This window comes from Poromitra crassiceps (assembly GCF_964638095.1).
Source record: "Poromitra crassiceps genome assembly, contig: HAP1_SCAFFOLD_257, whole genome shotgun sequence".
NCBI lineage: Eukaryota > Metazoa > Chordata > Actinopteri > Beryciformes > Melamphaidae > Poromitra > Poromitra crassiceps.
In genome coordinates, this window is record NW_028152140.1 from 185,024 (window position 1) to 212,990 (window position 27,967).

Below are 27,967 nucleotides of genomic sequence, written 5' to 3' on the forward strand. Positions count from 1 at the left end.
TCTGGCTTGCTTGATTTTCGGCCACAGTTGTTCCCTTGCCTGTCGATCCTCCCAGGTGAAGTCCTGCACGAATGCACAAAAAATAATAAAAAAAAATCCCTGGAGTCATACGCCTTCAACGTGAAGGGCAAGATTAGCGAGGAGGACCAGAGGAAGGTGCGGAGAGGTGCCACCAGGCCATCGCCTGGCTGGATAACAACCAGCTGGCTGATAAAGAACAGTACCAGCACCCGTAGAAAGAGCTGGAGATTGTGTGTTGTACCAGAGAGCAACACCTGCACAGGGCTGCAGAGAGCAGGCGGGAGCCGGCTCACAGTCCCACCGTTGAGGAAGTCGACTAGAGACTTCAGACTATGATAACTACAGTGGCTTCAAACAACTTTACCTCATGACTCCTGTTTGTCACTTTGTGTCCTGACTGTTTATGATGTTTAAGTCTGAATATTTAGACATCTGACATTTGTAAAAAAAAAAAAATGTTGATGCATCGCTGGGCGTTTAAATAGAATTGACTATACAATATATTTTTGTGTGGTCTTTTACAGTTCATCTTTGTGGTTGCAGGTGATGCAGGTATCGCTCTTCCCTTAAGACCATGAGGATAACTGAAGATCAAGTGGCCAAAGTGGTTCAACAACGCATATACTCTGCTGCCTTCCACCCCTGCACTAGCAGTCTGCTCATGGCTGCAGGAGATAAATGGGGGCATGTAGGACTCTGGAACTTGGTGAGTTTCTTTGCTTTGATCATAACCATTTGCTAACACCATCTTTTTAGAATTTGGGAGTTTGGATGTTCTGAATCGTATTCCAGTGACACAAAAAATACATAAATTTGGTTCCTACTTTTGCCAGCCTGTGGATGTCCGCTAAAATGACAAGGAAATGAGTTCCTGAAGTAAAACATCAATGACTGGACACTTAGGGGAAAAGTACAGTGTTACAGTACAACTTGATTGATTTATTATTTACTCTTTAACTCATTGAGTGCCAGCCACTTTTGGAGAACGGACGCTCCCAGTGCCAGAGTTTTCAGAGCGTTTTCAGTGATTTCTCGAGGCCCACAGAATATTGTGTGATATTACTATGTAAACACCGAACACGCAAAAAGAACAAGGAGACTCTATTGTATCATCAGCAAAAAAAAGTTTATTGATACCATTTTCCGTTCTTTAGTTATGAGCCGGAGAAGATAGGTTGTTTTCAGCGTTTTCAGGCATTTCAAATTATAAGCTGAGATATTCAGCCTTTTGTGAAATGCAGCATTTCAAGCACATTCACTGACTCTAGATACGGTAATATTTTCTGATGTAGTGATGTGGTGTAGTTGTGTCCTGCCCTGCGTGCCCCACCCCCCCTCCCCCCCTCCCCCCCCTCAGCTGAAAACTCCTCCCCACACTAGTAACACACAGCCTCGCACCAAGCGTCTAGGAAGCCTGGGAAGCGCCGCCTCCCAGGCAGCGCAACATGGAGAAGCCACACGCGGACTGCAGTGAAAGGTTTGGCTTTTCAGTGTCGCGCTGCTGCTTTTCTAGCGGCTAATCATGTGGAGAAACTATGCTGACAGACAGACAGAGGCAGAAGGACTCAGTTGTGTGCGCGGATTGACTGTGTTCGCACGCACCGTCAGTTGCAGCCAGAACAATCTACATGGCTCTGGACTGCAGCATGAGCGGGTTCTCTTTCATCAAGGCTATTTCAGGCTGTGTATTCCTGACATTTCTGTAATCTGGAGAGCACTGTCGCCACCTAAGGCTTCTGTAAAATAGGTTATAGACCTCCAATAGCTACTATAGTTGTACAGGAGCTGCGGAAGGCTTTGATCGACGTCCCACCGTCAAAAAACGCATTGGACGTCGAAGGACGTCCGTGGCACTCTACGTCACTATTTAATTGGACGTCGAAGGACGTCCATGGCATTCAATGAGTTAAGGGTGGTGATTACGGTGATGATGGCGTGCTGCTTTTTGAGCCCCACTCTCAGCGTCCAGTGAGCTGCATGATGTTCTCCAGGACTCATCCTAGCCACCTGCTGACCCTCAGCTACGATGGATCTCTACGCTGCATGGATGTAGAGAAGGCCCTCTTTGAAGATGTAAATTTTGTTCCATAAAATGTAGTTTTATTGATCACCCCCCCTTCCCCAGTGGCATCTATCTACGAATTTACTATATATATATATATATATATATATATTGTGACAGATCTGGCTCTCAAAATAGGATCAAGCTCGTGTCTAGTCAGTCCACACCTGCCACAACAACACAGAACGTCTTTGCACAGAAATATCAAACAAGAAGTCACAAAGTGAATGGGAGCAGCTCACCTGCTATCAGCATGGGGCGATGACACCTAGACAGCCCGGCTTGTGTGGACAGCTCAGTCGGTAGTGTGGAGCGGGCCATCAGCAGCTCCCGTTCAGTAGATTGGGGACGCTAATTCAAAATAATATCTCACACACACAGTCACACCCATACACGTGGAAACGGAGGGATCAATAGAGCACTGGGGAACAGGAGCGATACATGGCTTCCTGATCAGACTAGCAGACCAACATGGCAGAGAGGGGGGGGGGGGGCCTGCGCACCTGAAATGCCACGGATATAATCTCTAAGCCACTCCCACTTCCTGTTTGATCCTCTGATGCAAAGACGTAAATTGACATATTATAATTAACTCATTGAGTGCCAGCCACTTTTGGAGAACGGACGCTCCCAGTGCCAGAGTTTCAGAGCGTTTTCAGTGATTTCTCGAGGCCCACAGAATATTGTGTGATATTACTATGTAAACACCGAACACGCACAAAGAACAAGGAGACTCTATTGTATCATCAGCAAAAAAAAGTTTATTGATACCATTTTCCGTTCTTTAGTTATGAGCCGGAGAAGATAGGTTGTTTTCAGCGTTTTCAGGCGTTTCAAATTAGAAGCTGAGTTATTCAGCCTTTTGTGAAATGAAGCATTTCAAGCACATTCACTGACTCTAGCTAATATTTTCTGATGTAGTGATGTGGTGTAGTTGTGTGGTGCCCTGCGTGCCCCACCCCCCTCTCCCCCCCCCTCAGCTGCAAACTCCTCCCCACACTAACACACAGCCTCACGCACCCAGCGTCTATTTTCGGAGTGCTCCGTTTTTGTGCGCCGGCTCCCAGCGCGACACGGAAAAGCCAAACCGGACTGCTGAGAATTGTTTGGCTTTTCAGTGTCGGGTGCTGCTTTTCTGGCGGCTAATCGTGTGGAGAAACTATGCAGACAGACAGACAGAGGCAGAGGGGCTCAGTTGTGGGAGCGGATTGACTGCTGTTCGCAGCCAACGTCAGCTGCAGCCAGAGCAATCTATATGGCTCCGCCTGCAGCATGAGCGGTTTCACTTTCATCACGGGGCTTTTTCCTACTGTTTTCCTGACCTTTCTCTAATCTGGAGAGCACTGTCGCCACCTAATGAGTCCGTAAAATAGGTTATACACATCCAATAGCTACAATATTTGTACAGGAGATGCAGGAGGCTTTGATCCACGTCCCACCGTCAAAAAACGCATTTGACGTCGATCGACGTCATTGGCACTCAATGAGTTAAACAAGGGGGTCCCTGACAATCACATGTCAATCACATATCACTCTGTAACAATATATATATACTGTATATATAATGATAATAATAATCATAATTTCAGCCAGTAAGTACAGTTTGAACCAATACCTTTTAACTTGAAGAGCGCGGTGTTATTATTATTTTATTTTTTGGGGGGGCGGGGGTAATGAATTTACATTTTGGGCTCATGATCATTATGAACCTCCCCCCCCCCCCCCCCCTATATATATTATAATAAGATACAGGCCCCCAGGGCAGAAATACAGTATGGAGAAAAGGGTAGGATTCTAAATGGGTGTTAAACACCTGTGACATCACTTGTTGCTGGACATTCTGCTGGGGCTGACATCACAGGTGTACAGTTCCATTTCAGGAACAGTTTTTACACAAACAAGTCTTGATGCAGCTATGTGTAATTAAAGGAAGGCTTTGCCGATTTTCAACCCACTTTGCATCAGTTTACAATCTCCGTAATATAAGCAGATGGACAGTGTTTACCTTCTCTATATATTCTCTATATATTTTCTGCATTGAGAAATCCTCCCCCGCCTGCTGGCATGGGTCATTAACGCTTGTTAAGGTTTTCAATTCGATTCTCCCTGGATGTGTGCATATAGAAAAAATAAACAATCTGTAGTTGGAACAGCCGCCCTCAAGCACAACATCTGTTAATTTTGCTGAAATATTCTGGACTTACTCATTACTGCTTTGCAACAAACTTATAAATCAGTGGAGATGTTTAAAAAAACATTCCATGTCCTCATTAAGTTGATGTAAAATCGTGCATGAATTGTAAACCCACTCCAGTTTTAAGATATTCCTACTTCACCAGCTGATCTGAATCATTTTCTACTTCCTACCAGGTGTATTCTATTGAAGATGGCCTGAAAACCTTTGACTTCCTGTCACATGACTGTATGACACTAGTTGTCGGGCAATTTGGTGGAGATGTTGCCATTGTGGATAGGCGCACCCCAGGGTAACATACTGCCATCTTCTTCAACTGTTGTATTAATGATTTAAAAAATGCAGCACTTCTCTATTCTTTACCATCTCTCTTCATCATGTTGAATGTCAGTAAGCATGAAGAGTGCTAACCGCCTGCTCTCTTTTTTTATTAATCATAAACAACATTGTCAGAAACATGCATAATGTTTTCCAGACTGGTACAAAGCTGCTTCTAATCTCTTAATGTTTTTAATTTCTCTGCAGCAACTCCCATGAGTCCCTCCACACCCTCTACACCCTCAACCCCAAGAGCCTTCACTGTGTTAGCGTCCATCCACTAAACAAGCAGTACTTTGCAGTGGCCGAGAGCAGGTATGACTCATATCTTTGATTAATTTATATTTTCTCCAGAGCAGTAATCACTTTGATCATTTGTTTTCTAAAGTTGTTAAATTGGATTGCCTGCTTGTAGTCAGTTCAGCTGTAGTCTGTCCAGTCTATAAATAGTCCAAACTAATTTTCCTTCTTCTCTGCAGGCTTGTGAGTATTTACGATAGCCGCTGTCTGAAGAAGACCGAGAGCCAGGCGGTCTGCCAGCTGCACGGCCACTCTTTAAGCATAACCAGTGCTTATTTCTCCCCTAGTACAGGGAACAGAGTGCTCAGCTCCTGTATGGACAACACGATTAGGTGGGGCTGACACAGCTTAAAGCACTTGCACTGCACTACTTGTTTTGGAATTACATCTCTAAATTGAATGTGCATTTTCTTTTCTTTTTCCATAGGATATATGACACCTCAGCAATGACCACCACAGCTCCTTTGCTGACTTCCATCGGGTACATCCACTCACTTGAACATAGCCTCTCAGTGTGGGAAAGTCATTATGTTACAGATGTCCCGGCACACACGGTTTAAGAAAAAATATCTTATTATACAAGCAAGGTGATGAACGTTTCGCCTAGAAGGCTTCTAGGCGAAACGTTCATCACCTTGCTTGCCCACAATAAATAAGATATTTTTTCTTAAACCGCGTGTGCCGGGACATCTGTCACCTACTAGTATCCTCCGACCCAGGCACCTGTATACTTTTTATATATCTTTATGGGAGTCGTGCTTGCTAACTGTTTTTCCAAAGTCATTATGTTACCTGATCAGGGGAGGGGAAATCAGGAAAGCTGTCTCAATCTATAGCCCCTTTAACACAGACTGTGAAAGCCGCGTTCGTTGCAGCGTTATGTCTCGCCTCCTGCAGTGTTTCCCCTAGAAAGATTTTCAGGCCTGGAGGGATTTCGAAATGTACCTCGACCGCAACGGTGGGGCCCCTCGCTGGTGACGCTAAACTTTTAGCTAACCTGTTCGCATCTATGTTCGCAATGGCATCCCAAGTATCATCATACTATTATGGGATGCGATGCGAACATTTGTATTATGGGATGAGCGTTTCGCAGGCAACGACACGTTTACATGTTTTGGAACAGCGCCGCACGCTGGCACAATGCTCCTAAAAGCAAAATGCTGATTGTTTTGAATGATTTGGCATCTTCTATTACTGTCAACACCATTATTGCTATATTGTAATTGTAATAATATGCCATAAAGGTATATTTAAATTTTGGGGAGAGCAGAAAAACAAAAAAACAAATTGCAATTATTTTACTGGCCTGGCGGGGGCGCCGCCTGTAGAATGATGCCTCCTGTATAAAAGTCGCAAGAACGGAATGGCGTGTCATTTTGTTACGCCTTTCGTTCCCCCGGTAGAGGTAGTATCAGCGCAGAATCGACGTCTGTCTAAAAGGCTAAGCCGCGGGAAGACGGCAATCTCGGCTTATTCATAAAGAAATGACAGGAGGACTGAGGGAAAACAACCTCCAGATTGAAGTTCTCCGATCAGAAATAAGTTAACCGAAGCATATCTGCAGGCTGTCTCGCCTGTTGTGCGTTCCCTTACGAAAAACAACTAATGTTAGCATTCAGACTGTGCTCCTACTATAGCCCGAGTCACTTGAGCAGGTGTGTGCCTTGCGTTGCCCACTGTGCCTGAGATTCGCTCTGTTCTTCTGAAAGTGACATAACCAGAAGTAGAAACCAAGTGGTCTATAATGACGCCGTCGATAACGTTATTAAAATCAGACTGCAGCTGTTTCACACTTTTTTTCTTCCAGTCAACACGCTTTCAGAACGGACTTAATTAGGCTACTTCACAACATGGGTATATGCTTTATAAAAAAACTGGAACCAAAGGTAAGAAAGCCTTCCGTTACGTGTAGCTTGTAATACATGATGCTGCCTTTGTGATCCATAAAGTCGATCAGACGAATATTGAAAGTTGCTCGTTAAATTCAGGTCGCACTGATTTACCTGTTTATATAAAGGCAAAATAAAATTAAATAAATAGACTCCTCAGACATAATAAGCTTAACGCCCATGGTTCACGCCTAATTTCAATCCGGGAGGGGTGGATGCTATCTAAAGCACACTCCTGTATGGCAGGGCTGCTTGGTTCTGTGTGAAAGTGCAGAGAGGGCCTAATGGCGGATCTTCATCAGTGCCACAGTGATTGATACATTTGAGTTTTGGGTAGTAGAAGGTTTATCTCAGGTCATCATAATACTTATCACTGTTTCTATTTTTATTACAGTTTTATTATAAGCCAGTATCACAGCGACAACAAGCCTTTCCAACTCGGCACTTAAATTACCGTACATAAAAAAAATGTCAAACCAAAATTAACAATTGTGTGTCTTTGGTAGAAATATGCAGAAGAGTAGAGTGCACGCACATCCAAGATTATTTCAACAGGTGCTGGAAAAAATACGCGTATAGAAAAAGAAAAGGAAATCCGCACACTGTTTTTTAAGCTCCCACGGTTAGTTTTTTAATTACAAAAAAGCAACATTTTGACCCTCACGGGTCTTCATCAGGCAGTACAGAGAACAAGCTCTCTGTGCATGGGCATATATATAACCTCACATGGGGTGGTGGTGCCCCAATCAGGTGATGACAGACACCTGTGATCATTACAAAATACATAATTGTTGAAAGAGTAGGTCTTTCCACAAGAATACAACTTTTTTAAAGATAAAATGTCCTTGTGGATTAGCTTATGTGGGGAAAATGTCTAGAGCCCTCCGCACTAGGATTAGCGAGCATTGCAGCAACATCAGATGCGGTGATGAACGTAACCCTGTTGCAGTCCACTTCAAACAAGCAGGACACAGCATCTCCTCACTCCGGTACATGGGGATAGAGAAGGTTGAAAAGCCCCCTAGAGGAGGTGACCACGAACAATGACTTTTACAACGTGTGGCTTTTCACATATATACACTCAACACGTTGGCACCGTATGGCCTCAATGAAGAACTAGACGTCAAGCCATTGCTGTGATGTTTTAACTTTATTATATTCTGTTGTTATATGTATACACCTTGGCCATTGTAGACATGTGCCTGGCTCTTCGGTCATGTGGGTAGCACGTACGACTCTCACCTGGGAGTCCTGGGTTCAAACCCTGCCTGAACCTACCTTGGCCTACCGTACTATACTTTTACATTTCTTTGGTTTCTTATTGGTATAGATAGGGATAATAATATTCACCTGCATGTTTTACTTCTTGTATTTCTTTTGTATCGGGTATTTTAGAATTTGTTTACCTCTGTTATTATATGATCTTTAAAAAAAGTTGTATTCTTGTGGACTCTTTCAACAATTATGTATTTTGTAATGATCACAGGTGTCTGTCGTCACCTGATTGGGGCACCACCACCCCATGTGAGGTTATATATATGCCCATGCACAGAGAGCTTGTTCTCTGTACTGCCTGATGAAGACCCGTTGCTTTTTTGTAATTAAAAAACTCACGTGGGAGCTTAAAAAACAGTGCGGATTTCCTTTTCTTTTTCTTTGGTAGAAAAAACCACATGAAAAGGCAATGCAATTGTTTACATGCCATTACTCCTGCTACAGTGAGTCCAGTCAGATTTTACTAGAAGTGGGTAACACATTCTTCATCAGACTATACTGTATGCTAAGTTGTCTGAAATTTATTTTCAGACATAACCTGAACACAGGCCGATGGCTGACGAAGCTATCAGCAGTGTGGGACCCTAAACAAGAGGACTGCTTTGTGGTGGGAAGCATGGAGCGGCCTCGCCAGGTGCAGGTCTTCCACGAAAGCGGCCAGCTGCAGCACTCCTTCAGAGACGACCACCACCTCAGCACGGTGCTGTCCATCACAGCCTTCCATCCTACAAGGAATGCTTTGCTGGGCGGCAACAACTCAGGACGCCTGCATGTCTTCACCAACTGAGACCAGGACCAAAACGTGCACGAACAACGCCACCATTTATAAATGCCTACATATGTCTATTATGAAGTCCCACAAATTGGATTTGTTTCAGGATAATGTAGACTAGGCTACTAAATCATTGTTTTTAGGGGGCATCCTGTTTCAAATTTGACCAGCAGATGTCCCCAGGTTCACAATTGGTTCAAAGCTTCAGAAAACCTAGTTTCTCCCTTTACTATTTGTCTCACTTTCAGGACTATTTCCAACATCCTGATACTCCAACTGCTCTTTCAAAAATAGACAGCTGTCAATAGCTGCTTGTTTTAGACGTTTTAGCTATCTGCCAGGCTGTTTGCCTTGGGCAACATCGCCATCTTCTGGCTGTTTTGCGTAATGCACCGTATGGCGAAGAATTTAGACTGTTCATTCTTGGAGTCGCAATTGATTGAGTTTTATACTGTTCTCTTAATGGCAGGCCAAACCTTGGAATATTGTCTATATGTTTTTTTTCTTGTTTCTTTTGACTGCTGTTTGCATTTAATACATTAAGCCTTTACTGTACGTCCATCAATTACTGCGACGTGGCCTTTGTAGAAAGCCACCTTACCCAGCGATCTGGCTTGCTTGATTTTCGGCCACAGTTGTTCCCTTGCCTGTCGATCCTCCCAGGTGAAGTCCTGCACGAATGCACAAAAAATAATAAAAAAAAATCCCTGGAGTCATACGCCTTCAACGTGAAGGGCAAGATTAGCGAGGAGGACCAGAGGAAGGTGCGGAGAGGTGCCACCAGGCCATCGCCTGGCTGGATAACAACCAGCTGGCTGATAAAGAACAGTACCAGCACCCGTAGAAAGAGCTGGAGATTGTGTGTTGTACCAGAGAGCAACACCTGCACAGGGCTGCAGAGAGCAGGCGGGAGCCGGCTCACAGTCCCACCGTTGAGGAAGTCGACTAGAGACTTCAGACTATGATAACTACAGTGGCTTCAAACAACTTTACCTCATGACTCCTGTTTGTCACTTTGTGTCCTGACTGTTTATGATGTTTAAGTCTGAATATTTAGACATCTGACATTTGTAAAAAAAAAAAAAATGTTGATGCATCGCTGGGCGTTTAAATAGAATTGACTATACAATATATTTTTGTGTGGTCTTTTACAGTTCATCTTTGTGGTTGCAGGTGATGCAGGTATCGCTCTTCCCTTAAGACCATGAGGATAACTGAAGATCAAGTGGCCAAAGTGGTTCAACAACGCATATACTCTGCTGCCTTCCACCCCTGCACTAGCAGTCTGCTCATGGCTGCAGGAGATAAATGGGGGCATGTAGGACTCTGGAACTTGGTGAGTTTCTTTGCTTTGATCATAACCATTTGCTAACACCATCTTTTTAGAATTTGGGAGTTTGGATGTTCTGAATCGTATTCCAGTGACACAAAAAATACATAAATTTGGTTCCTACTTTTGCCAGCCTGTGGATGTCCGCTAAAATGACAAGGAAATGAGTTCCTGAAGTAAAACATCAATGACTGGACACTTAGGGGAAAAGTACAGTGTTACAGTACAACTTGATTGATTTATTATTTACTCTTTAACTCATTGAGTGCCAGCCACTTTTGGAGAACGGACGCTCCCAGTGCCAGAGTTTTCAGAGCGTTTTCAGTGATTTCTCGAGGCCCACAGAATATTGTGTGATATTACTATGTAAACACCGAACACGCAAAAAGAACAAGGAGACTCTATTGTATCATCAGCAAAAAAAAGTTTATTGATACCATTTTCCGTTCTTTAGTTATGAGCCGGAGAAGATAGGTTGTTTTCAGCGTTTTCAGGCATTTCAAATTATAAGCTGAGATATTCAGCCTTTTGTGAAATGCAGCATTTCAAGCACATTCACTGACTCTAGATACGGTAATATTTTCTGATGTAGTGATGTGGTGTAGTTGTGTCCTGCCCTGCGTGCCCCACCCCCCCTCCCCCCCTCCCCCCCCTCAGCTGAAAACTCCTCCCCACACTAGTAACACACAGCCTCGCACCAAGCGTCTAGGAAGCCTGGGAAGCGCCGCCTCCCAGGCAGCGCAACATGGAGAAGCCACACGCGGACTGCAGTGAAAGGTTTGGCTTTTCAGTGTCGCGCTGCTGCTTTTCTAGCGGCTAATCATGTGGAGAAACTATGCTGACAGACAGACAGAGGCAGAAGGACTCAGTTGTGTGCGCGGATTGACTGTGTTCGCACGCACCGTCAGTTGCAGCCAGAACAATCTACATGGCTCTGGACTGCAGCATGAGCGGGTTCTCTTTCATCAAGGCTATTTCAGGCTGTGTATTCCTGACATTTCTGTAATCTGGAGAGCACTGTCGCCACCTAAGGCTTCTGTAAAATAGGTTATAGACCTCCAATAGCTACTATAGTTGTACAGGAGCTGCGGAAGGCTTTGATCGACGTCCCACCGTCAAAAAACGCATTGGACGTCGAAGGACGTCCGTGGCACTCTACGTCACTATTTAATTGGACGTCGAAGGACGTCCATGGCATTCAATGAGTTAAGGGTGGTGATTACGGTGATGATGGCGTGCTGCTTTTTGAGCCCCACTCTCAGCGTCCAGTGAGCTGCATGATGTTCTCCAGGACTCATCCTAGCCACCTGCTGACCCTCAGCTACGATGGATCTCTACGCTGCATGGATGTAGAGAAGGCCCTCTTTGAAGATGTAAATTTTGTTCCATAAAATGTAGTTTTATTGATCACCCCCCCTTCCCCAGTGGCATCTATCTACGAATTTACTATATATATATATATATATATATATATTGTGACAGATCTGGCTCTCAAAATAGGATCAAGCTCGTGTCTAGTCAGTCCACACCTGCCACAACAACACAGAACGTCTTTGCACAGAAATATCAAACAAGAAGTCACAAAGTGAATGGGAGCAGCTCACCTGCTATCAGCATGGGGCGATGACACCTAGACAGCCCGGCTTGTGTGGACAGCTCAGTCGGTAGTGTGGAGCGGGCCATCAGCAGCTCCCGTTCAGTAGATTGGGGACGCTAATTCAAAATAATATCTCACACACACAGTCACACCCATACACGTGGAAACGGAGGGATCAATAGAGCACTGGGGAACAGGAGCGATACATGGCTTCCTGATCAGACTAGCAGACCAACATGGCAGAGAGGGGGGGGGGGGGCCTGCGCACCTGAAATGCCACGGATATAATCTCTAAGCCACTCCCACTTCCTGTTTGATCCTCTGATGCAAAGACGTAAATTGACATATTATAATTAACTCATTGAGTGCCAGCCACTTTTGGAGAACGGACGCTCCCAGTGCCAGAGTTTCAGAGCGTTTTCAGTGATTTCTCGAGGCCCACAGAATATTGTGTGATATTACTATGTAAACACCGAACACGCACAAAGAACAAGGAGACTCTATTGTATCATCAGCAAAAAAAAGTTTATTGATACCATTTTCCGTTCTTTAGTTATGAGCCGGAGAAGATAGGTTGTTTTCAGCGTTTTCAGGCGTTTCAAATTAGAAGCTGAGTTATTCAGCCTTTTGTGAAATGAAGCATTTCAAGCACATTCACTGACTCTAGCTAATATTTTCTGATGTAGTGATGTGGTGTAGTTGTGTGGTGCCCTGCGTGCCCCACCCCCCTCTCCCCCCCCCTCAGCTGCAAACTCCTCCCCACACTAACACACAGCCTCACGCACCCAGCGTCTATTTTCGGAGTGCTCCGTTTTTGTGCGCCGGCTCCCAGCGCGACACGGAAAAGCCAAACCGGACTGCTGAGAATTGTTTGGCTTTTCAGTGTCGGGTGCTGCTTTTCTGGCGGCTAATCGTGTGGAGAAACTATGCAGACAGACAGACAGAGGCAGAGGGGCTCAGTTGTGGGAGCGGATTGACTGCTGTTCGCAGCCAACGTCAGCTGCAGCCAGAGCAATCTATATGGCTCCGCCTGCAGCATGAGCGGTTTCACTTTCATCACGGGGCTTTTTCCTACTGTTTTCCTGACCTTTCTCTAATCTGGAGAGCACTGTCGCCACCTAATGAGTCCGTAAAATAGGTTATACACATCCAATAGCTACAATATTTGTACAGGAGATGCAGGAGGCTTTGATCCACGTCCCACCGTCAAAAAACGCATTTGACGTCGATCGACGTCATTGGCACTCAATGAGTTAAACAAGGGGGTCCCTGACAATCACATGTCAATCACATATCACTCTGTAACAATATATATATACTGTATATATAATGATAATAATAATCATAATTTCAGCCAGTAAGTACAGTTTGAACCAATACCTTTTAACTTGAAGAGCGCGGTGTTATTATTATTTTATTTTTTGGGGGGGCGGGGGTAATGAATTTACATTTTGGGCTCATGATCATTATGAACCTCCCCCCCCCCCCCCCCCTATATATATTATAATAAGATACAGGCCCCCAGGGCAGAAATACAGTATGGAGAAAAGGGTAGGATTCTAAATGGGTGTTAAACACCTGTGACATCACTTGTTGCTGGACATTCTGCTGGGGCTGACATCACAGGTGTACAGTTCCATTTCAGGAACAGTTTTTACACAAACAAGTCTTGATGCAGCTATGTGTAATTAAAGGAAGGCTTTGCCGATTTTCAACCCACTTTGCATCAGTTTACAATCTCCGTAATATAAGCAGATGGACAGTGTTTACCTTCTCTATATATTCTCTATATATTTTCTGCATTGAGAAATCCTCCCCCGCCTGCTGGCATGGGTCATTAACGCTTGTTAAGGTTTTCAATTCGATTCTCCCTGGATGTGTGCATATAGAAAAAATAAACAATCTGTAGTTGGAACAGCCGCCCTCAAGCACAACATCTGTTAATTTTGCTGAAATATTCTGGACTTACTCATTACTGCTTTGCAACAAACTTATAAATCAGTGGAGATGTTTAAAAAAACATTCCATGTCCTCATTAAGTTGATGTAAAATCGTGCATGAATTGTAAACCCACTCCAGTTTTAAGATATTCCTACTTCACCAGCTGATCTGAATCATTTTCTACTTCCTACCAGGTGTATTCTATTGAAGATGGCCTGAAAACCTTTGACTTCCTGTCACATGACTGTATGACACTAGTTGTCGGGCAATTTGGTGGAGATGTTGCCATTGTGGATAGGCGCACCCCAGGGTAACATACTGCCATCTTCTTCAACTGTTGTATTAATGATTTAAAAAATGCAGCACTTCTCTATTCTTTACCATCTCTCTTCATCATGTTGAATGTCAGTAAGCATGAAGAGTGCTAACCGCCTGCTCTCTTTTTTTATTAATCATAAACAACATTGTCAGAAACATGCATAATGTTTTCCAGACTGGTACAAAGCTGCTTCTAATCTCTTAATGTTTTTAATTTCTCTGCAGCAACTCCCATGAGTCCCTCCACACCCTCTACACCCTCAACCCCAAGAGCCTTCACTGTGTTAGCGTCCATCCACTAAACAAGCAGTACTTTGCAGTGGCCGAGAGCAGGTATGACTCATATCTTTGATTAATTTATATTTTCTCCAGAGCAGTAATCACTTTGATCATTTGTTTTCTAAAGTTGTTAAATTGGATTGCCTGCTTGTAGTCAGTTCAGCTGTAGTCTGTCCAGTCTATAAATAGTCCAAACTAATTTTCCTTCTTCTCTGCAGGCTTGTGAGTATTTACGATAGCCGCTGTCTGAAGAAGACCGAGAGCCAGGCGGTCTGCCAGCTGCACGGCCACTCTTTAAGCATAACCAGTGCTTATTTCTCCCCTAGTACAGGGAACAGAGTGCTCAGCTCCTGTATGGACAACACGATTAGGTGGGGCTGACACAGCTTAAAGCACTTGCACTGCACTACTTGTTTTGGAATTACATCTCTAAATTGAATGTGCATTTTCTTTTCTTTTTCCATAGGATATATGACACCTCAGCAATGACCACCACAGCTCCTTTGCTGACTTCCATCGGGTACATCCACTCACTTGAACATAGCCTCTCAGTGTGGGAAAGTCATTATGTTACAGATGTCCCGGCACACACGGTTTAAGAAAAAATATCTTATTATACAAGCAAGGTGATGAACGTTTCGCCTAGAAGGCTTCTAGGCGAAACGTTCATCACCTTGCTTGCCCACAATAAATAAGATATTTTTTCTTAAACCGCGTGTGCCGGGACATCTGTCACCTACTAGTATCCTCCGACCCAGGCACCTGTATACTTTTTATATATCTTTATGGGAGTCGTGCTTGCTAACTGTTTTTCCAAAGTCATTATGTTACCTGATCAGGGGAGGGGAAATCAGGAAAGCTGTCTCAATCTATAGCCCCTTTAACACAGACTGTGAAAGCCGCGTTCGTTGCAGCGTTATGTCTCGCCTCCTGCAGTGTTTCCCCTAGAAAGATTTTCAGGCCTGGAGGGATTTCGAAATGTACCTCGACCGCAACGGTGGGGCCCCTCGCTGGTGACGCTAAACTTTTAGCTAACCTGTTCGCATCTATGTTCGCAATGGCATCCCAAGTATCATCATACTATTATGGGATGCGATGCGAACATTTGTATTATGGGATGAGCGTTTCGCAGGCAACGACACGTTTACATGTTTTGGAACAGCGCCGCACGCTGGCACAATGCTCCTAAAAGCAAAATGCTGATTGTTTTGAATGATTTGGCATCTTCTATTACTGTCAACACCATTATTGCTATATTGTAATTGTAATAATATGCCATAAAGGTATATTTAAATTTTGGGGAGAGCAGAAAAACAAAAAAACAAATTGCAATTATTTTACTGGCCTGGCGGGGGCGCCGCCTGTAGAATGATGCCTCCTGTATAAAAGTCGCAAGAACGGAATGGCGTGTCATTTTGTTACGCCTTTCGTTCCCCCGGTAGAGGTAGTATCAGCGCAGAATCGACGTCTGTCTAAAAGGCTAAGCCGCGGGAAGACGGCAATCTCGGCTCATTCATAAAGAAATGACAGGAGGACTGAGGGAAAACAACCTCCAGATTGAAGTTCTCCGATCAGAAATAAGTTAACCGAAGCATATCTGCAGGCTGTCTCGCCTGTTGTGCGTTCCCTTACGAAAAACAACTAATGTTAGCATTCAGACTGTGCTCCTACTATAGCCCGAGTCACTTGAGCAGGTGTGTGCCTTGCGTTGCCCACTGTGCCTGAGATTCGCTCTGTTCTTCTGAAAGTGACATAACCAGAAGTAGAAACCAAGTGGTCTATAATGACGCCGTCGATAACGTTATTAAAATCAGACTGCAGCTGTTTCACACTTTTTTTCTTCCAGTCAACACGCTTTCAGAACGGACTTAATTAGGCTACTTCACAACATGGGTATATGCTTTATAAAAAAACTGGAACCAAAGGTAAGAAAGCCTTCCGTTACGTGTAGCTTGTAATACATGATGCTGCCTTTGTGATCCATAAAGTCGATCAGACGAATATTGAAAGTTGCTCGTTAAATTCAGGTCGCACTGATTTACCTGTTTATATAAAGGCAAAATAAAATTAAATAAATAGACTCCTCAGACATAATAAGCTTAACGCCCATGGTTCACGCCTAATTTCAATCCGGGAGGGGTGGATGCTATCTAAAGCACACTCCTGTATGGCAGGGCTGCTTGGTTCTGTGTGAAAGTGCAGAGAGGGCCTAATGGCGGATCTTCATCAGTGCCACAGTGATTGATACATTTGAGTTTTGGGTAGTAGAAGGTTTATCTCAGGTCATCATAATACTTATCACTGTTTCTATTTTTATTACAGTTTTATTATAAGCCAGTATCACAGCGACAACAAGCCTTTCCAACTCGGCACTTAAATTACCGTACATAAAAAAAATGTCAAACCAAAATTAACAATTGTGTGTCTTTGGTAGAAATATGCAGAAGAGTAGAGTGCACGCACATCCAAGATTATTTCAACAGGTGCTGGAAAAAATACGCGTATAGAAAAAGAAAAGGAAATCCGCACACTGTTTTTTAAGCTCCCACGGTTAGTTTTTTAATTACAAAAAAGCAACATTTTGACCCTCACGGGTCTTCATCAGGCAGTACAGAGAACAAGCTCTCTGTGCATGGGCATATATATAACCTCACATGGGGTGGTGGTGCCCCAATCAGGTGATGACAGACACCTGTGATCATTACAAAATACATAATTGTTGAAAGAGTAGGTCTTTCCACAAGAATACAACTTTTTTAAAGATAAAATGTCCTTGTGGATTAGCTTATGTGGGGAAAATGTCTAGAGCCCTCCGCACTAGGATTAGCGAGCATTGCAGCAACATCAGATGCGGTGATGAACGTAACCCTGTTGCAGTCCACTTCAAACAAGCAGGACACAGCATCTCCTCACTCCGGTACATGGGGATAGAGAAGGTTGAAAAGCCCCCTAGAGGAGGTGACCACGAACAATGACTTTTACAACGTGTGGCTTTTCACATATATACACTCAACACGTTGGCACCGTATGGCCTCAATGAAGAACTAGACGTCAAGCCATTGCTGTGATGTTTTAACTTTATTATATTCTGTTGTTATATGTATACACCTTGGCCATTGTAGACATGTGCCTGGCTCTTCGGTCATGTGGGTAGCACGTACGACTCTCACCTGGGAGTCCTGGGTTCAAACCCTGCCTGAACCTACCTTGGCCTACCGTACTATACTTTTACATTTCTTTGGTTTCTTATTGGTATAGATAGGGATAATAATATTCACCTGCATGTTTTACTTCTTGTATTTCTTTTGTATCGGGTATTTTAGAATTTGTTTACCTCTGTTATTATATGATCTTTAAAAAAAGTTGTATTCTTGTGGACTCTTTCAACAATTATGTATTTTGTAATGATCACAGGTGTCTGTCGTCACCTGATTGGGGCACCACCACCCCATGTGAGGTTATATATATGCCCATGCACAGAGAGCTTGTTCTCTGTACTGCCTGATGAAGACCCGTTGCTTTTTTGTAATTAAAAAACTCACGTGGGAGCTTAAAAAACAGTGCGGATTTCCTTTTCTTTTTCTTTGGTAGAAAAAACCACATGAAAAGGCAATGCAATTGTTTACATGCCATTACTCCTGCTACAGTGAGTCCAGTCAGATTTTACTAGAAGTGGGTAACACATTCTTCATCAGACTATACTGTATGCTAAGTTGTCTGAAATTTATTTTCAGACATAACCTGAACACAGGCCGATGGCTGACGAAGCTATCAGCAGTGTGGGACCCTAAACAAGAGGACTGCTTTGTGGTGGGAAGCATGGAGCGGCCTCGCCAGGTGCAGGTCTTCCACGAAAGCGGCCAGCTGCAGCACTCCTTCAGAGACGACCACCACCTCAGCACGGTGCTGTCCATCACAGCCTTCCATCCTACAAGGAATGCTTTGCTGGGCGGCAACAACTCAGGACGCCTGCATGTCTTCACCAACTGAGACCAGGACCAAAACGTGCACGAACAACGCCACCATTTATAAATGCCTACATATGTCTATTATGAAGTCCCACAAATTGGATTTGTTTCAGGATAATGTAGACTAGGCTACTAAATCATTGTTTTTAGGGGGCATCCTGTTTCAAATTTGACCAGCAGATGTCCCCAGGTTCACAATTGGTTCAAAGCTTCAGAAAACCTAGTTTCTCCCTTTACTATTTGTCTCACTTTCAGGACTATTTCCAACATCCTGATACTCCAACTGCTCTTTCAAAAATAGACAGCTGTCAATAGCTGCTTGTTTTAGACGTTTTAGCTATCTGCCAGGCTGTTTGCCTTGGGCAACATCGCCATCTTCTGGCTGTTTTGCGTAATGCACCGTATGGCGAAGAATTTAGACTGTTCATTCTTGGAGTCGCAATTGATTGAGTTTTATACTGTTCTCTTAATGGCAGGCCAAACCTTGGAATATTGTCTATATGTTTTTTTTCTTGTTTCTTTTGACTGCTGTTTGCATTTAATACATTAAGCCTTTACTGTACGTCCATCAATTACTGCGACGTGGCCTTTGTAGAAAGCCACCTTACCCAGCGATCTGGCTTGCTTGATTTTCGGCCACAGTTGTTCCCTTGCCTGTCGATCCTCCCAGGTGAAGTCCTGCACGAATGCACAAAAAATAATAAAAAAAAATCCCTGGAGTCATACGCCTTCAACGTGAAGGGCAAGATTAGCGAGGAGGACCAGAGGAAGGTGCGGAGAGGTGCCACCAGGCCATCGCCTGGCTGGATAACAACCAGCTGGCTGATAAAGAACAGTACCAGCACCCGTAGAAAGAGCTGGAGATTGTGTGTTGTACCAGAGAGCAACACCTGCACAGGGCTGCAGAGAGCAGGCGGGAGCCGGCTCACAGTCCCACCGTTGAGGAAGTCGACTAGAGACTTCAGACTATGATAACTACAGTGGCTTCAAACAACTTTACCTCATGACTCCTGTTTGTCACTTTGTGTCCTGACTGTTTATGATGTTTAAGTCTGAATATTTAGACATCTGACATTTGTAAAAAAAAAAAAATGTTGATGCATCGCTGGGCGTTTAAATAGAATTGACTATACAATATATTTTTGTGTGGTCTTTTACAGTTCATCTTTGTGGTTGCAGGTGATGCAGGTATCGCTCTTCCCTTAAGACCATGAGGATAACTGAAGATCAAGTGGCCAAAGTGGTTCAACAACGCATATACTCTGCTGCCTTCCACCCCTGCACTAGCAGTCTGCTCATGGCTGCAGGAGATAAATGGGGGCATGTAGGACTCTGGAACTTGGTGAGTTTCTTTGCTTTGATCATAACCATTTGCTAACACCATCTTTTTAGAATTTGGGAGTTTGGATGTTCTGAATCGTATTCCAGTGACACAAAAAATACATAAATTTGGTTCCTACTTTTGCCAGCCTGTGGATGTCCGCTAAAATGACAAGGACATGAGTTCCTGAAGTAAAACATCAATGACTGGACACTTAGGGGAAAAGTACAGTGTTACAGTACAACTTGATTGATTTATTATTTACTCTTTAACTCATTGAGTGCCAGCCACTTTTGGAGAACGGACGCTCCCAGTGCCAGAGTTTTCAGAGCGTTTTCAGTGATTTCTCGAGGCCCACAGAATATTGTGTGATATTACTATGTAAACACCGAACACGCAAAAAGAACAAGGAGACTCTATTGTATCATCAGCAAAAAAAAGTTTATTGATACCATTTTCCGTTCTTTAGTTATGAGCCGGAGAAGATAGGTTGTTTTCAGCGTTTTCAGGCATTTCAAATTATAAGCTGAGATATTCAGCCTTTTGTGAAATGCAGCATTTCAAGCACATTCACTGACTCTAGATACGGTAATATTTTCTGATGTAGTGATGTGGTGTAGTTGTGTCCTGCCCTGCGTGCCCCACCCCCCCTCCCCCCCTCCCCCCCCTCAGCTGAAAACTCCTCCCCACACTAGTAACACACAGCCTCGCACCAAGCGTCTAGGAAGCCTGGGAAGCGCCGCCTCCCAGGCAGCGCAACATGGAGAAGCCACACGCGGACTGCAGTGAAAGGTTTGGCTTTTCAGTGTCGCGCTGCTGCTTTTCTAGCGGCTAATCATGTGGAGAAACTATGCTGACAGACAGACAGAGGCAGAAGGACTCAGTTGTGTGCGCGGATTGACTGTGTTCGCACGCACCGTCAGTTGCAGCCAGAACAATCTACATGGCTCTGGACTGCAGCATGAGCGGGTTCTCTTTCATCAAGGCTATTTCAGGCTGTGTATTCCTGACATTTCTGTAATCTGGAGAGCACTGTCGCCACCTAAGGCTTCTGTAAAATAGGTTATAGACCTCCAATAGCTACTATAGTTGTACAGGAGCTGCGGAAGGCTTTGATCGACGTCCCACCGTCAAAAAACGCATTGGACGTCGAAGGACGTCCGTGGCACTCTACGTCACTATTTAATTGGACGTCGAAGGACGTCCATGGCATTCAATGAGTTAAGGGTGGTGATTACGGTGATGATGGCGTGCTGCTTTTTGAGCCCCACTCTCAGCGTCCAGTGAGCTGCATGATGTTCTCCAGGACTCATCCTAGCCACCTGCTGACCCTCAGCTACGATGGATCTCTACGCTGCATGGATGTAGAGAAGGCCCTCTTTGAAGATGTAAATTTTGTTCCATAAAATGTAGTTTTATTGATCACCCCCCCTTCCCCAGTGGCATCTATCTACGAATTTACTATATATATATATATATATATATATTGTGACAGATCTGGCTCTCAAAATAGGATCAAGCTCGTGTCTAGTCAGTCCACACCTGCCACAACAACACAGAACGTCTTTGCACAGAAATATCAAACAAGAAGTCACAAAGTGAATGGGAGCAGCTCACCTGCTATCAGCATGGGGCGATGACACCTAGACAGCCCGGCTTGTGTGGACAGCTCAGTCGGTAGTGTGGAGCGGGCCATCAGCAGCTCCCGTTCAGTAGATTGGGGACGCTAATTCAAAATAATATCTCACACACACAGTCACACCCATACACGTGGAAACGGAGGGATCAATAGAGCACTGGGGAACAGGAGCGATACATGGCTTCCTGATCAGACTAGCAGACCAACATGGCAGAGAGGGGGGGGGGGGGGCCTGCGCACCTGAAATGCCACGGATATAATCTCTAAGCCACTCCCACTTCCTGTTTGATCCTCTGATGCAAAGACGTAAATTGACATATTATAATTAACTCATTGAGTGCCAGCCACTTTTGGAGAACGGACGCTCCCAGTGCCAGAGTTTCAGAGCGTTTTCAGTGATTTCTCGAGGCCCACAGAATATTGTGTGATATTACTATGTAAACACCGAACACGCACAAAGAACAAGGAGACTCTATTGTATCATCAGCAAAAAAAAGTTTATTGATACCATTTTCCGTTCTTTAGTTATGAGCCGGAGAAGATAGGTTGTTTTCAGCGTTTTCAGGCGTTTCAAATTAGAAGCTGAGTTATTCAGCCTTTTGTGAAATGAAGCATTTCAAGCACATTCACTGACTCTAGCTAATATTTTCTGATGTAGTGACGTGGTGTAGTTGTGTGGTGCCCTGCGTGCCCCACCCCCCTCTCCCCCCCCCTCAGCTGCAAACTCCTCCCCACACTAACACACAGCCTCACGCACCCAGCGTCTATTTTCGGAGTGCTCCGTTTTTGTGCGCCGGCTCCCAGCGCGACACGGAAAAGCCAAACCGGACTGCTGAGAATTGTTTGGCTTTTCAGTGTCGGGTGCTGCTTTTCTGGCGGCTAATCGTGTGGAGAAACTATGCAGACAGACAGACAGAGGCAGAGGGGCTCAGTTGTGGGAGCGGATTGACTGCTGTTCGCAGCCAACGTCAGCTGCAGCCAGAGCAATCTATATGGCTCCGCCTGCAGCATGAGCGGTTTCACTTTCATCACGGGGCTTTTTCCTACTGTTTTCCTGACCTTTCTCTAATCTGGAGAGCACTGTCGCCACCTAATGAGTCCGTAAAATAGGTTATACACATCCAATAGCTACAATATTTGTACAGGAGATGCAGGAGGCTTTGATCCACGTCCCACCGTCAAAAAACGCATTTGACGTCGATCGACGTCATTGGCACTCAATGAGTTAAACAAGGGGGTCCCTGACAATCACATGTCAATCACATATCACTCTGTAACAATATATATATACTGTATATATAATGATAATAATAATCATAATTTCAGCCAGTAAGTACAGTTTGAACCAATACCTTTTAACTTGAAGAGCGCGGTGTTATTATTATTTTATTTTTGGGGGGGGCGGGGGTAATGAATTTACATTTTGGGCTCATGATCATTATGAACCTCCCCCCCCCCCCCTATATATATTATAATAAGATACAGGCCCCCAGGGCAGAAATACAGTATGGAGAAAAGGGTAGGATTCTAAATGGGTGTTAAACACCTGTGACATCACTTGTTGCTGGACATTCTGCTGGGGCTGACATCACAGGTGTACAGTTCCATTTCAGGAACAGTTTTTACACAAACAAGTCTTGATGCAGCTATGTGTAATTAAAGGAAGGCTTTGCCGATTTTCAACCCACTTTGCATCAGTTTACAATCTCCGTAATATAAGCAGATGGACAGTGTTTACCTTCTCTATATATTCTCTATATATTTTCTGCATTGAGAAATCCTCCCCCGCCTGCTGGCATGGGTCATTAACGCTTGTTAAGGTTTTCAATTCGATTCTCCCTGGATGTGTGCATATAGAAAAAAATAAACAATCTGTAGTTGGAACAGCCGCCCTCAAGCACAACATCTGTTAATTTTGCTGAAATATTCTGGACTTACTCATTACTGCTTTGCAACAAACTTATAAATCAGTGGAGATGTTTAAAAAAACATTCCATGTCCTCATTAAGTTGATGTAAAATCGTGCATGAATTGTAAACCCACTCCAGTTTTAAGATATTCCTACTTCACCAGCTGATCTGAATCATTTTCTACTTCCTACCAGGTGTATTCTATTGAAGATGGCCTGAAAACCTTTGACTTCCTGTCACATGACTGTATGACACTAGTTGTCGGGCAATTTGGTGGAGATGTTGCCATTGTGGATAGGCGCACCCCAGGGTAACATACTGCCATCTTCTTCAACTGTTGTATTAATGATTTAAAAAATGCAGCACTTCTCTATTCTTTACCATCTCTCTTCATCATGTTGAATGTCAGTAAGCATGAAGAGTGCTAACCGCCTGCTCTCTTTTTTTATTAATCATAAACAACATTGTCAGAAACATGTATAATGTTTTCCAGACTGGTACAAAGCTGCTTCTAATCTCTTAATGTTTTTAATTTCTCTGCAGCAACTCCCATGAGTCCCTCCACACCCTCTACACCCTCAACCCCAAGAGCCTTCACTGTGTTAGCGTCCATCCACTAAACAAGCAGTACTTTGCAGTGGCCGAGAGCAGGTATGACTCATATCTTTGATTAATTTATATTTTCTCCAGAGCAGTAATCACTTTGATCATTTGTTTTCTAAAGTTGTTAAATTGGATTGCCTGCTTGTAGTCAGTTCAGCTGTAGTCTGTCCAGTCTATAAATAGTCCAAACTAATTTTCCTTCTTCTCTGCAGGCTTGTGAGTATTTACGATAGCCGCTGTCTGAAGAAGACCGAGAGCCAGGCGGTCTGCCAGCTGCACGGCCACTCTTTAAGCATAACCAGTGCTTATTTCTCCCCTAGTACAGGGAACAGAGTGCTCAGCTCCTGTATGGACAACACGATTAGGTGGGGCTGACACAGCTTAAAGCACTTGCACTGCACTACTTGTTTTGGAATTACATCTCTAAATTGAATGTGCATTTTCTTTTCTTTTTCCATAGGATATATGACACCTCAGCAATGACCACCACAGCTCCTTTGCTGACTTCCATCGGGTACATCCACTCACTTGAACATAGCCTCTCAGTGTGGGAAAGTCATTATGTTACAGATGTCCCGGCACACACGGTTTAAGAAAAAATATCTTATTATACAAGCAAGGTGATGAACGTTTCGCCTAGAAGGCTTCTAGGCGAAACGTTCATCACCTTGCTTGCCCACAATAAATAAGATATTTTTTCTTAAACCGCGTGTGCCGGGACATCTGTCACCTACTAGTATCCTCCGACCCAGGCACCTGTATACTTTTTATATATCTTTATGGGAGTCGTGCTTGCTAACTGTTTTTCCAAAGTCATTATGTTACCTGATCAGGGGAGGGGAAATCAGGAAAGCTGTCTCAATCTATAGCCCCTTTAACACAGACTGTGAAAGCCGCGTTCGTTGCAGCGTTATGTCTCGCCTCCTGCAGTGTTTCCCCTAGAAAGATTTTCAGGCCTGGAGGGATTTCGAAATGTACCTCGACCGCAACGGTGGGGCCCCTCGCTGGTGACGCTAAACTTTTAGCTAACCTGTTCGCATCTATGTTCGCAATGGCATCCCAAGTATCATCATACTATTATGGGATGCGATGCGAACATTTGTATTATGGGATGAGCGTTTCGCAGGCAACGACACGTTTACATGTTTTGGAACAGCGCCGCACGCTGGCACAATGCTCCTAAAAGCAAAATGCTGATTGTTTTGAATGATTTGGCATCTTCTATTACTGTCAACACCATTATTGCTATATTGTAATTGTAATAATATGCCATAAAGGTATATTTAAATTTTGGGGAGAGCAGAAAAACAAAAAAACAAATTGCAATTATTTTACTGGCCTGGCGGGGGCGCCGCCTGTAGAATGATGCCTCCTGTATAAAAGTCGCAAGAACGGAATGGCGTGTCATTTTGTTACGCCTTTCGTTCCCCCGGTAGAGGTAGTATCAGCGCAGAATCGACGTCTGTCTAAAAGGCTAAGCCGCGGGAAGACGGCAATCTCGGCTCATTCATAAAGAAATGACAGGAGGACTGAGGGAAAACAACCTCCAGATTGAAGTTCTCCGATCAGAAATAAGTTAACCGAAGCATATCTGCAGGCTGTCTCGCCTGTTGTGCGTTCCCTTACGAAAAACAACTAATGTTAGCATTCAGACTGTGCTCCTACTATAGCCCGAGTCACTTGAGCAGGTGTGTGCCTTGCGTTGCCCACTGTGCCTGAGATTCGCTCTGTTCTTCTGAAAGTGACATAACCAGAAGTAGAAACCAAGTGGTCTATAATGACGCCGTCGATAACGTTATTAAAATCAGACTGCAGCTGTTTCACACTTTTTTTCTTCCAGTCAACACGCTTTCAGAACGGACTTAATTAGGCTACTTCACAACATGGGTATATGCTTTATAAAAAAACTGGAACCAAAGGTAAGAAAGCCTTCCGTTACGTGTAGCTTGTAATACATGATGCTGCCTTTGTGATCCATAAAGTCGATCAGACGAATATTGAAAGTTGCTCGTTAAATTCAGGTCGCACTGATTTACCTGTTTATATAAAGGCAAAATAAAATTAAATAAATAGACTCCTCAGACATAATAAGCTTAACGCCCATGGTTCACGCCTAATTTCAATCCGGGAGGGGTGGATGCTATCTAAAGCACACTCCTGTATGGCAGGGCTGCTTGGTTCTGTGTGAAAGTGCAGAGAGGGCCTAATGGCGGATCTTCATCAGTGCCACAGTGATTGATACATTTGAGTTTTGGGTAGTAGAAGGTTTATCTCAGGTCATCATAATACTTATCACTGTTTCTATTTTTATTACAGTTTTATTATAAGCCAGTATCACAGCGACAACAAGCCTTTCCAACTCGGCACTTAAATTACCGTACATAAAAAAAATGTCAAACCAAAATTAACAATTGTGTGTCTTTGGTAGAAATATGCAGAAGAGTAGAGTGCACGCACATCCAAGATTATTTCAACAGGTGCTGGAAAAAATACGCGTATAGAAAAAGAAAAGGAAATCCGCACACTGTTTTTTAAGCTCCCACGGTTAGTTTTTTAATTACAAAAAAGCAACATTTTGACCCTCACGGGTCTTCATCAGGCAGTACAGAGAACAAGCTCTCTGTGCATGGGCATATATATAACCTCACATGGGGTGGTGGTGCCCCAATCAGGTGATGACAGACACCTGTGATCATTACAAAATACATAATTGTTGAAAGAGTAGGTCTTTCCACAAGAATACAACTTTTTTAAAGATAAAATGTCCTTGTGGATTAGCTTATGTGGGGAAAATGTCTAGAGCCCTCCGCACTAGGATTAGCGAGCATTGCAGCAACATCAGATGCGGTGATGAACGTAACCCTGTTGCAGTCCACTTCAAACAAGCAGGACACAGCATCTCCTCACTCCGGTACATGGGGATAGAGAAGGTTGAAAAGCCCCCTAGAGGAGGTGACCACGAACAATGACTTTTACAACGTGTGGCTTTTCACATATATACACTCAACACGTTGGCACCGTATGGCCTCAATGAAGAACTAGACGTCAAGCCATTGCTGTGATGTTTTAACTTTATTATATTCTGTTGTTATATGTATACACCTTGGCCATTGTAGACATGTGCCTGGCTCTTCGGTCATGTGGGTAGCACGTACGACTCTCACCTGGGAGTCCTGGGTTCAAACCCTGCCTGAACCTACCTTGGCCTACCGTACTATACTTTTACATTTCTTTGGTTTCTTATTGGTATAGATAGGGATAATAATATTCACCTGCATGTTTTACTTCTTGTATTTCTTTTGTATCGGGTATTTTAGAATTTGTTTACCTCTGTTATTATATGATCTTTAAAAAAAGTTGTATTCTTGTGGACTCTTTCAACAATTATGTATTTTGTAATGATCACAGGTGTCTGTCGTCACCTGATTGGGGCACCACCACCCCATGTGAGGTTATATATATGCCCATGCACAGAGAGCTTGTTCTCTGTACTGCCTGATGAAGACCCGTTGCTTTTTTGTAATTAAAAAACTCACGTGGGAGCTTAAAAAACAGTGCGGATTTCCTTTTCTTTTTCTTTGGTAGAAAAAACCACATGAAAAGGCAATGCAATTGTTTACATGCCATTACTCCTGCTACAGTGAGTCCAGTCAGATTTTACTAGAAGTGGGTAACACATTCTTCATCAGACTATACTGTATGCTAAGTTGTCTGAAATTTATTTTCAGACATAACCTGAACACAGGCCGATGGCTGACGAAGCTATCAGCAGTGTGGGACCCTAAACAAGAGGACTGCTTTGTGGTGGGAAGCATGGAGCGGCCTCGCCAGGTGCAGGTCTTCCACGAAAGCGGCCAGCTGCAGCACTCCTTCAGAGACGACCACCACCTCAGCACGGTGCTGTCCATCACAGCCTTCCATCCTACAAGGAATGCTTTGCTGGGCGGCAACAACTCAGGACGCCTGCATGTCTTCACCAACTGAGACCAGGACCAAAACGTGCACGAACAACGCCACCATTTATAAATGCCTACATATGTCTATTATGAAGTCCCACAAATTGGATTTGTTTCAGGATAATGTAGACTAGGCTACTAAATCATTGTTTTTAGGGGGCATCCTGTTTCAAATTTGACCAGCAGATGTCCCCAGGTTCACAATTGGTTCAAAGCTTCAGAAAACCTAGTTTCTCCCTTTACTATTTGTCTCACTTTCAGGACTATTTCCAAC

The 27,967-nt window shown here is 43.9% G+C and overlaps 3 protein-coding genes across 3 annotated transcripts; all 3 read left to right on the forward strand.

Annotated features, from left to right (window-relative positions):
* Positions 1-505: 505 nt before the first annotated feature.
* On the forward strand, positions 506-8,846 carry LOC310770907 (WD repeat-containing protein 76-like; the record flags this gene model as incomplete). Its single annotated transcript, XM_083663604.1, has 7 exons — positions 506-727; positions 1,933-2,094; positions 4,454-4,569; positions 4,803-4,910; positions 5,075-5,227; positions 5,323-5,376; positions 8,591-8,846. Exons 1-7 carry the CDS (start codon positions 596-598, stop codon positions 8,844-8,846), a joined length of 981 nt encoding a protein of 326 aa, XP_083519730.1. The 5' UTR covers positions 506-595.
* A 632-nt stretch (positions 8,847-9,478) lies between these two features.
* LOC310770908 (WD repeat-containing protein 76-like) lies at positions 9,479-18,286 on the forward strand (the record flags this gene model as incomplete). Its single annotated transcript, XM_083663605.1, has 7 exons — positions 9,479-10,167; positions 11,373-11,534; positions 13,894-14,009; positions 14,243-14,350; positions 14,515-14,667; positions 14,763-14,816; positions 18,031-18,286. Exons 1-7 carry the CDS (start codon positions 10,036-10,038, stop codon positions 18,284-18,286), a joined length of 981 nt encoding a protein of 326 aa, XP_083519731.1. The 5' UTR covers positions 9,479-10,035.
* A 1,098-nt stretch (positions 18,287-19,384) lies between these two features.
* LOC310770909 (WD repeat-containing protein 76-like) lies at positions 19,385-27,721 on the forward strand (the record flags this gene model as incomplete). The annotated part of the gene is made up of 7 exons (XM_083663606.1): positions 19,385-19,606; positions 20,812-20,973; positions 23,329-23,444; positions 23,678-23,785; positions 23,950-24,102; positions 24,198-24,251; positions 27,466-27,721. The coding sequence occupies exons 1-7, from the start codon at positions 19,475-19,477 to the stop codon at positions 27,719-27,721; spliced, it is 981 nt and encodes a 326-aa protein (XP_083519732.1). The 5' UTR covers positions 19,385-19,474.
* Between the last annotated feature and the right edge of the window lie 246 nt (positions 27,722-27,967).